Source organism: Branchiostoma belcheri, unplaced genomic scaffold (genome assembly GCF_001625305.1).
Source record: "Branchiostoma belcheri isolate BF01 breed outbred unplaced genomic scaffold, Haploidv18h27 scaffold16, whole genome shotgun sequence".
NCBI lineage: Eukaryota > Metazoa > Chordata > Leptocardii > Amphioxiformes > Branchiostomatidae > Branchiostoma > Branchiostoma belcheri.
In genome coordinates, this window is record NW_017803046.1 from 180,853 (window position 1) to 191,591 (window position 10,739).

At 42.5% G+C, this 10,739-nt stretch overlaps 1 protein-coding gene and 1 pseudogene across 1 annotated transcript; one reads left to right on the forward strand and one right to left on the reverse strand.

Moving 5' to 3' along the window:
• LOC109466134 overlaps positions 1–2,591 on the reverse strand; it is a 6,141-nt pseudogene extending 3,550 nt beyond the window's left edge.
• Positions 2,592–4,660: 2,069 nt separating this feature from the next.
• On the forward strand, positions 4,661–9,717 carry LOC109465867 (insulin-like growth factor-binding protein complex acid labile subunit). Its single transcript, XM_019763355.1, has 5 exons — positions 4,661–4,960; positions 5,830–6,908; positions 7,547–7,707; positions 8,210–8,406; positions 9,655–9,717. Exons 1-5 carry the CDS (start codon positions 4,661–4,663, stop codon positions 9,715–9,717), a joined length of 1,800 nt encoding a protein of 599 aa, XP_019618914.1.
• Positions 9,718–10,739: the final 1,022 nt, after the last annotated feature.

Consider the following 10,739-nt stretch of genomic DNA (forward strand, 5'->3'; position numbering starts at 1 on the left):
AATAACTTACCTGAGATCCAAGCCTCATAATAGTCGTCTGGTTGACGAAGTCACTGGGATGGAGACTTGTGATCTCGTTCCCAGCCAGATTTAGCGTGTCTAACTGGTTGATTTTCCCGAGCGCTTCCGAAGGTAACCCGGAGTGAGCCTGTTATCGGCGAGGTTCAAAGTCCCCAACCTGCCGAGTCCGGCGAACACGCCCGCGTCAATGGTGCCTTTCTCTATGAAATACTTTATACCAGAGAGCCCGAGGGTAGTGATGCTGGGGATATGGGAGAACTGGCCCTGTACGAGGGACTCCAGTGGGTTGTAGGACAGATCTAGCGTCTCGAGTGGGCCAGACAAGGGAGGGATTTCAGACAGTAGGTTAGAGGACAGCATGACTTGCCCTATCCCGTTAGGTAGCGGCGAGTCCATGCGGACAAGCTTGTTGCTGTGCAGGTTAAGAAAGTTTAAACTAGAGAGGTTAGCAAACACCTGTCCCGTGATGGCGCGAAGCTGGTTATCAGAGAGGTCCAGGCGACGAAGTTTGTGTAGTCCTTCGAACGTGTTTTCGGCCAGTGCCACTATCTGATTGTTATTTATGCTTATAATTTCCGCATCATCTAGACCCTTTAGCGCGCCTGTAATGGTAGACAGAACGTTGTTATCGAGCAGGAGCATGTAAATCTTACTGAAAGCCGAAAGTGCCCCGGGCTCAATGACAGAAATGTTGTTGTTCTGTAACTGGATTTGTGTCGCTCCTTGTGGAGCATCGAACACGCCTTTCCTGATGTCCCGGATGTGGTTGTTTTCCAAGCTGAAGACGATAGAGTTGGACAGGTTGGAGAAAGCTCTCACTTCTATTGTCTCGATCTGATTGCTTCCGATTCGTACAACCTAGTGATATGACAGAACCAAATTGAAACAATAAAATCCATGCCTTGGTGGATTGAAAACTTGAGAAGGCCCTGTTTATTGATTAATGCTACAGCAGGCACACGCGTATCCCAGAATTCCCTGTGGCCTTTGACCCCCAGCTGTAGGTTGATGCCTTGTTATGCAATGTAGACAAACTATTTCATATAGTAAACAGTTGCACATGTGTTTGCGTTAGTTCTATAATTAAATATTTCTGTTTGTAGAGGTTCTATCACTTTTGCGGTAACTCAGATACAACTATTAGTTCTTAGTTTTTTTTTCATGAAATATAGCTATGCACTTATGCAAATGTAACTTGAATCGTGAAGTACTAGTACCTGTAGGTTCGGTAAGTCGTTGAAAACTCCCTCTCGTATCGTAGTGAACCGGTTTCCATCCGCGACGAAGCTCTGTAAGTTGTCACAACCCCTGAAGAGCCCAGGAGGGAGGTCCGACATTTGGTTGCCGCCCATCTCTATGGTCTCTATCGCAGGAACATCGTCAAAGGCGCCGACCTCGATGGTTTGTAGTTTGTTGTTGAAGAGATACAAGGTTTTCAGCATTAGGAGTCCGGCCAGATCACCTTTCTTGACCTCCCTAAGTTCCGTTCCTACATTAAATAAAACAGCAAACATAAAACTATGGCCTCCTATATACCAAAAGCATAACCATCTTGACAAAGGTAACAATTGATGTTGCCGTCTACAAAACTGGGGGAATTACATGTACAACGTTATAACTGAAATATAAGTGTCAGGGAAATTGCAATGTTTTTGTTCACGTACATAACAACAGTAAAAGGACAATAATTGAGTTATAGATGTCAGTTTAAAAAGGTGACAGGAATTAAATATAGATATCTCAATGGGAACTGAAAGTCCATATGTCATTTATGCTTGTGATCAGACATGGACTTTCTCTCTCTATAGTGTTCACCCGTCTATAGTGCTTAAATTTTCTCAGTCCCTTGGGTGACCACTATAGACAAGTTTGACTGTAGCTGTACACTTATTCTAAAAGAGCATGTTAATAGTTCTGCGTACATGTCACACACGTTACCTTTTATCTGTAGCAGAGTAGTGTTACTCGGGATGCCTTTAGGAATATGGTCCAGGGTCGGGGTGTTGCATTGCACGCTGGGTACATCGTCGAAACATGTACATTCAGTAGGGCAGGCGTGCACAGCAGCCAAAGACGTGGCCACACAGAAGAACAGGACGGCCTTCCACCCGTCAAACATGGTGCCCGGCTTCATACAAACAAACAAGAAAAACTGTCAAGTCTTCGAATCTCGGAGGACTGAAAATTGTCATAGCGTATAACGATGAAACATCGTAATTTTTACAGTTGAGGGAATATTTCGTTGGATGCTCAACTTACATACAAAAAGGAGAGTAGTTCGTAATCTTCACTCGACAATAGGTATGTTGGAAAGATTCTTAGTTCAGAGTCCATATGTGGGAGAGCATCAACGTTACAAGTCACAATTACTGAGACATAGCATTAACATCAGCCACGTCACATTTTATGACACCCGGTTTCATGACACTTTGTAACATGCATGGACAAATGACATAGATTTAGGATATTATCAAGAGACCTACCTGTGACACTCGGACAGCGAGTCCTGGTAGAAGAAAAACAAGCGCAGTCCAAAGTTCTCTCTGACGCAGCTTTTAGCAAAAGGTACACAGTAAACTTTGCGCCGGGTGCAAAATAAAGAGTCCTCTGCAAATATTGTCGACCACCTCTGATATAGTTTGGGTCAGCTAGGTGTTTAACTTTTAGGTCAGACTGACATAGAACAGAGGTAGACGTACAAATGACGTCGTTTTACAGTAAGGTCTACATACAAGCATACATTGTATATAGAAAGATCAGTCGGATATTTCGCATTGTAATTAAGGACTATGAGATTCTTTATTGGTGCCATACATATATCTTGATTCCATGACCTTTCTTCCATTTATGTATGTAGGACAAATTAACCTCGGGTCTGGGATAACATGTACAAAGATCCCAATGACCTGCGGTTCATGGCATCCGGTGTTGAGCCAAATCCTTAAGCTGCCATATACGTGAGAGATCAGGTGATTAGGACTAAGGTAATGGTTAGGGTTGGTATTAGAGTTAGGGTTAGGGTTGGGATCATTGTTCAGGGCTAGGGTTGGACTTACGATTTAGGTTAGGTTAGGTGTGGTCTCCCATATCACAACTGATAAAAACCCCTCCCACCCCTTTTCTCATCAGGTATATTGGAAACCCCCAAGTAGTGCCAGAGTCATGTATTTGGCAGGATCATGTGTTTGGCTTGACACAAGTGTATAATATGGATGCCAATGGATAGCCTATCTGACCTATGACCTGTTGACATGACCCCGTCCTATTGGCCTCAAGGAACAAGCCCAATATTTGCAGACGAGTTCACGTTTGACTTTGCACCTTTAGCAGCCAGGCAAGACAGGGGAAACTTTGAACTGTGCTTCTTTTTCAAAAGGACGGGAACAACATAACCGTGTGACTGGACCCTGCGAGAGGTACAGCCTCCTTATTTAGCCGTAGTACTCCTTACGTCACAGTCATAACCAGTGTGTAAAAGATCTGCCTGTTGATTTGAATCGGAGATCCACATGTTTGTTACGCTTATACCTTGTCACGAAGTAATGATGAACTTCGATATGTACTAAACACGTCCTGCCAACGTTTATAATGAATTATTACGTTTGTATGAGACCACAGCTTCATTATAAGAAAACTAACTGGGTTTAAATGTTCCCTATGTCACTCTTCATAGGGCCAGCACGTAGGTTTATAGCTTGGCAGACATACTATTATAATGTACTGGATAATTGGTCCGGCATGTGACATGGGGAGGTTGAGGCTGCGTACGCCTCCCAAGTTTGTACAGCCTTAATGTTTGATAAAAAAAAAGTCCATATATGGGAATATGCCCCGGGCAAGCCCTTTGTAATAGCCACTCTAGTCGGGCTCCCTGGCTGTGAGGGTTGAACAGCCACACCGATAAATAAATACGCCCCTGGTTAGTTTTCTACAGTTACTCTTCAGTTACTCTGAATTTGCCAGTTTTGGTGAAATTTTGTCTATTGTTACCTGAACCCAGGTCTACGGACACCATGTTCATACTCTTTTGTGTCGCCACGGCTTTGGCTGCTGTGCACGCCTGCCCTCCGGAATGTACGTGTTTTCACGATGTACCCAGCGTGCAATGCAACACCCCAACCCTGGACCATATTCCTAAAGGCATCCCGAGTAACACTACTCTCCTGCAGATGAAAGGTATGCACGCAAATCACATCAGGCAAAAAGGGTGAATACAATCGAAGATTGCTCTTAGTGTGAAACGTGACTTTTACATCAACGCAGAGAGCAATAAAAATAAACTTTTGTTGCCCTCTACTTTCTACAATACAACGCCTTAGATGACATCATCGTGAAATATATAAAATCTAAGAGAGGTAATATTTGCAAAGCAAAATGCATTATGGTTACCTTCATGGTCACATGGTCTAGCCTAACAAACTACTGCTCTGTTTATTCTTATTTCTTATTTCTCTGTTTGTTCTTCCAACTCTGTTACATAATGTAACCCAACACCATAGGGTGTTGCTACAGCACCAGTTACCATGGGGACAGACATCTGGTCCAGGTCTTTGACTTTATTATTTGTTTGGACAGGAAGAAGACGAGTGAGAAGAAACTGTGCAAAAATCAATATGTTTTATATAATCATATCACGTCAATGGTAATTTTATCACCCTATAACTCAGGTACGGAACTCCGTGTGGTACGGAAAGGCGATCTGGCCGGTCTCCCAATACTGACAACCTTGTATCTCTTCAACAACAAACTACAAACCATCGAGGTCGGCGCCTTTGACGATGTTCCAGCGATTGTGGACATCGAGATCGGCAGCAACCAAATATCCGACCTCCCCCCGGGTGTCTTCAGGGGCTGTGGGCAGCTACAGAGTGTGGTGGCAGATGGAAACAAGCTGACTAAAATACAGAAGGGGGTTTTCAAAGACCTGCCAAACTTACAGGTATGCCGCGTTTTCCAATTATTATTCTTTAGCTACACAAGAGAGCTACATGAAGTGTTTCAAAAACAGTATGCTGTCTGATATCTTCACACGAGAGAAAATATGAAAGACCATTATTGTAAATGTATGCTATTACAAGCAAAGCAAACGCCATGTATAAAGCACAGATATATTTTACTATACAGAATGTACAGATACCTCACTAAACATACTGATGTGTACTACTGCGTACCAGTTCGACTAGTACTGTGAAGATATGTATATGGAGCTTATAATACACGGTTTGTCTAATTCCATAATGAATGAAAAAATCTTTGTTCTATCTAAATTTTGAAAACAGGGAAACTTATTTTGTATACCATTATAGTAGATACATGTATCTCATTTCCATGCAATGCACAATCAACAACAAGATTGCATTCATCCATCCATTTTATCTAAATCATAAAATTGGCAAATTCGTTGTTGCACTGTAGTTACATAATATGATAAAACATCACTCACAAACATCAATGACAAATAAACAGCCGTAACATATGAAACCATAGTATATCATACTGCACGAAAAGGTGGATTTACCAATGGTTGTAAACTCAGGTAATGTTTACTATGTACACAGTATCTGGCTTTACAATGGAAATAAATAAAGGTCAATTGCAGCAATTTCCTTTGCAACCGTTTAAAGTCCGGTATTATCGTACTTGACTTTTATTTACTGACATTGTTAAGTTCAGAAGTGTTTATTAAGAAAAAACAAAGTAAACATTACCCAACTATACTGGCCCGGTAAATCTAAGTTTTCGTGCATCGATCAAGACCTTATTCATCCAAACAAACGCATTGCAACACGTTTCTATTACACTGTCTAGGAGGTACTGTTCAGCTACAATCAGATCGAGACAATAGAAGTGGGAGCTTTCTCCAACCTGTCCAACTCCATCGTCTTCAGCTTGGAAAACAACCACATCCGGGACATCAGGAAAGGCGTGTTCGATGCTCCGATAGGGGCCAGGGAAATCCAGTTACAGAACAACAACATTTCTGTCATTGAGCCCGGGGCACTTTCGGCATTTAGTAAAATAAACGCGCTTGTTCTTGACAACAACAATCTGTCAAGCCTAGCGGGAGTGTTCCAAGGTTTAGGCAATATATTTACCAACAGTATCAGTTTGAAGAGCAACCAGATAGTGGCACTGGACGATAACACGTTCGGAGGACTTGACAAGCTCCTTGTGTTGGATCTTTCTGACAATCAACTTCGCACCATCACGGGACAGGTGTTTGCTAGCCTCTCGAGTCTGATGTTTCTTAACCTACACAACAACAAGCTTGTGAAAATAAACTTCACTCTACCGCACGGGACACTCCAGCTCGACCTGTCCGCTAATCAGTTAGTAGCTCTTGAGGAAAACACGTTCGAAGGACTCCATGGCCTTAATAATCTAGACCTTTCTAATAACCAGCTTCGCGCCATCACAGGACAGGTGTTTGCTAACCTCTCTAGTTTGAACTTTCTTGACCTGCACAACAACAAGCTTGTCCGCATGGACTCGCCGCTACCTAACGGGATAGGGCAAGTCATGCTGTCCTCTAACCTACTTTCCCAAGTACCGCCGCTACCAGGTTCACTTGGTACGCTAGATCTGTCGTACAACCCACTGGAGTCCCTCGTACAGGGCCAGTTCTCCCATATCCCCAGCATCACTACCCTCGGTCTCTCTGGTATAAAGTATTTCATAGAGAAAGGCACCATTGACGCGGGCGTGTTCGCCGGACTCGGCAGGCTGGGGACTTTGAACCTCGCCGATAACAGGCTCACTCGGGTTCCTTCAGAAGCGCTCGGAAAAATCAGACTACTGGAAACGCTCAACTTATCAGGAAACGAGATCTCAACTCTCAACCGCGACGATTTCGCCAACATGTTGAACATCACAAGACTCAACCTTAGGTAAGGAATGACCATTTTTTCGTGCGAGAGGCTATCATATTACGATAAAAAGAAACCTTGAGGTACATGTACACCAATACGTTGTGGTTAATACTGTACTAACGGCAAGCAGGTAGCATTTGTGTGTAGAAGTTCAGATCTCATTGAATGATCTGGCACAGACATTATGAGCAAAGACCACCAACCTATCTTAATATATTTGAATTATGTGATCAATAGTCATCTACATAGACCTTGAAATACTAGAGTACACTCATTTGTAGGGTATACTCCAAATTCTAAAGTTGCCATTTAGTTTAAAACCGGAACATTCCTGACCCCTCTGAACAACTGATGACGGCATGAAAGTCTGTATCTTCTTCAGCAATCCAGACAATGAAAACATGGCTAAAAATCAATGAAATAGAAAAAAAAATACACTTTAAAACATTTCCTACATCATCCAGCTACACCCCCCCTCGAAAGAAAACAACAAAATTAATTTACTTACCAAGAAAAAAGACTTGTCAACATTTGGTTCAATAATGACAATCTGTCATAGGTTAAAACTTGGACCACTGCACTTGGATTACAGGCCTTTGCCCTGTACCCTACTCTTTATCTAACCTGCATTATGATAAAGTCTTCTTGTATTGCAGTGGGAACAATCTGACGTCAGTGCCAGAGGGGGTCTTCGACAGGCTGACACGGATGTACGAACTGGACCTCTCAGGCAACCCCATTGTCTACGTGGGCCCCAAGGCCTTCAACAAGGAGCTTGCTGCTGTTCATTTGGATCATACAAAACTCCGCATTATAGGTAAGGAATGCTACACCAATAGCTACCTCTATGAAAAACAGGTATGGTTTTGCATGGTATATCTTTGTGTGTATGTCCGTGTGTGTGTCTGTGTTTCCGTATGGTCCTTAGCTCAGGTTGTAATGGATGTGGAAGGTTTTAAGTCTGTCCCAGAGGGAGAAAGTCACTAATCATATCTGGTAGCACTCGCTGTTTTCACCATTGTTTTGTAACATGACCTACTTGACAGCTGGTGTTGTTTCTGTCGCTTGATAAAGAAAGACTTGTAGACACCACGGTGAATAAGAAGAGAACGCAGTCACCATCACACAAGATGTGGAAATATTTCATGGAGGTCTGAGATCTCCGAATTCTTGTTACTACGTGTTGTGGCTTTATTGTAACATTAGAATATTTTCAAAAATGTTGTCTGTCAAGGGAATTCTTGATTAAAGAAATAAATTTCATTTTCTGCAGTACAAAAACACTAAATGGTTCTGTAATTTCTTCTTCAACGCTGTAGATGAAACTGCCTTCAATGTGTCAGTTGACATAAAGTGGCTGCGACTGAACAACAACTACCTACAGTTCCTGCCTGGTGGAATCTACAAACCTCTGACCTTCTACGGAGATTTGATGGAACTTGAAGACATGACCAACAACCCTTGGAAGTGTGACTGTCAGATGTATGAGTACGCGCAATATGCAAGATCACCTGCGGTAGGTTTTATTATACATATTTATTGTTATTTGATGTCATGGTCTATATATTTATTATATTCAGTCCATACATGGTATGGATGAATATATTGTGTTCTCTCATTATATTTCAGTCCATACCATGGTATGGATGAAATATATTGTGTTCTCTGATGTTTATATTTCAGTCCATACCATGGTATGGATGAAATATATTGTGTTCTCTCATGTTTCTCCTCCTTCTCCTCCTTCTCCTCCTGCCAAACAGTCAGAGGGATTCAACTCCGCCATCATTCAGCCAAATGACCTGAAATTTGGCATGGAGGTAGAGTGGGCAAATACCCCCAGACGTTTTTTTTTTCATTTTTTTGAAATATGCCTTTGAAAAATTTTTATGAAGGTTTTTTGGGGCATTTTTAGACAAAAAATGGATTTTTGGATCCTGAGCCCTGGTATTACAACCAAATGATATGAAATTCGGTATAAGGGTACCTTGAACGTGTGTCTACAGAATGGCAGTCATGTATTTGGCATACACCACTTCCAAATGACTCAATTGGGGGACTTTAATGGCTATTTTCAGCAAAAAAAGGGCCAAAAGTGCTGTACCCGTTCCATGTTCTATCTAAAGAATGGCCGGTTCCATCCATGGAACACGTGTTCCATTGCGGGTTACCTGAGGTCACATTGCACCTAAGTGGTGTGCTGGGGGTTTGATCTTTAACAAATGTATAATTTTGACACAACCTCCCCTTCTATCCCCTGTGGGCTAATTACACTCACAGAAAAGCGTTGATATGAAAGTATAACGTTGTTAATACTCATTGCAATACAGTAACAGGGGACAGGTAACAGCTGTCTGGAAAAAAACTTCTACTTCTACTACTACGCTAGGTATTTACGCTAGTTATAAGGGCTAAGTCATTGACACTACCAAGGTACATGTAAATGAGGCACATCCATTATTAGTATTAACCAAACAAGCATTCAAGAATGAAGAGGGTTCATTCATTCATTTTGTCATCAAAAAAGAGTTTCACATCACTTCTGACCCATACTGCTGGAAATTGTGCAAATACACTGTACCATGAATGACATTTGAAAATTCAGGTAACGTTACATGTATTTTATTTCACACAACATGTATAGTTTAACGTTACGCACAGCACACTTCGTAACGTTTAAACACTTCGTAACCTTTAGACAGTTCGTAACATGAGCAACAGTTGACTAACATGATCTTATTACACATATACACGATACTTCAAGTCAAGGAGAGTGCAAGCCGATGGTCCGGTCGTGGCGTCCCTGGCCGCGGTGGTCGGGCCGTGACTACCCAAGGCATTGTCAGTAGGGAGAGCCACAATCTCTTGGTTGTTTGCAAGGCGTTGAAGATGTTCCAATGATACTCAGAGGGATATTTCTGGTGGGGCCCTCACCAGCAATGTCACTCGGAATGTCATCGAAACACATTCAAGCACCTTACCAACAACCAGGAAACAGTGATTATCCCTGCAGCTGCCAACAACGGGTGGTCGGGCCGGAGGGCGTCACCCGGCAGGTGGTCGGGCCGGGGAGAGTGCAAGCCGATGGTCGTGCCGTGGTGTCCCTGGCCGCGGTGGTCGGCGGCCATGCAGGCTGTGGCAGGAGGACGGCCTCACCTTCACCTATGAAAAGAACAAAAAACGAGAAAAGTCCATTCAAGTACATGTACAATGTATTTTATTTCACACAACATGAACAGTCAGGCAGTGATTCGTCATTCGTCAGATAAACAGTACTGGTGGAGGCATGACAAGAAGTTAATGATTTGTGATGCAAAATTTCCGTCCACTAAGAAATGTAACAATTACCCCTTACCCAAGGCATTGTCAGCATGGCGGCAAGACATAGTCAGCATGGCGGCGATCTTCATGATGAGAGGTTGTCCGATGTCGTCATCTTTACCTATGAAAACTAAAAACGAGAAAAGTCAATTCAAGTACATGTACAATGTATTTTATTTGAAACAACATGAACAGTCTGGTAGAGGCATGACAGGAAGTTAATGATTTGTGATGAAAAATTTCCGTCCACTAAATTAAGAAATGTAACAATTACCCGCTATCTACCCAAGGCATTGTCAGTAGGGAGAGCCACAATCTCTTGGTTGTTTGCAAGGCGTTGAATATGTTCCAATGATACTCAGAGGGATATTTCTGGCGGGGCCCTCACCAGCAATGTCACTCGGAATGTCATCGAAACACATCCAAGCACCTTACCAACAACCAGGAAACAGTGATTATCCCTGCCAACAATAGTTCAGGTACACAGAAGGAACTGTTACATTTTGTCAGCTATAAAATCATAAATTA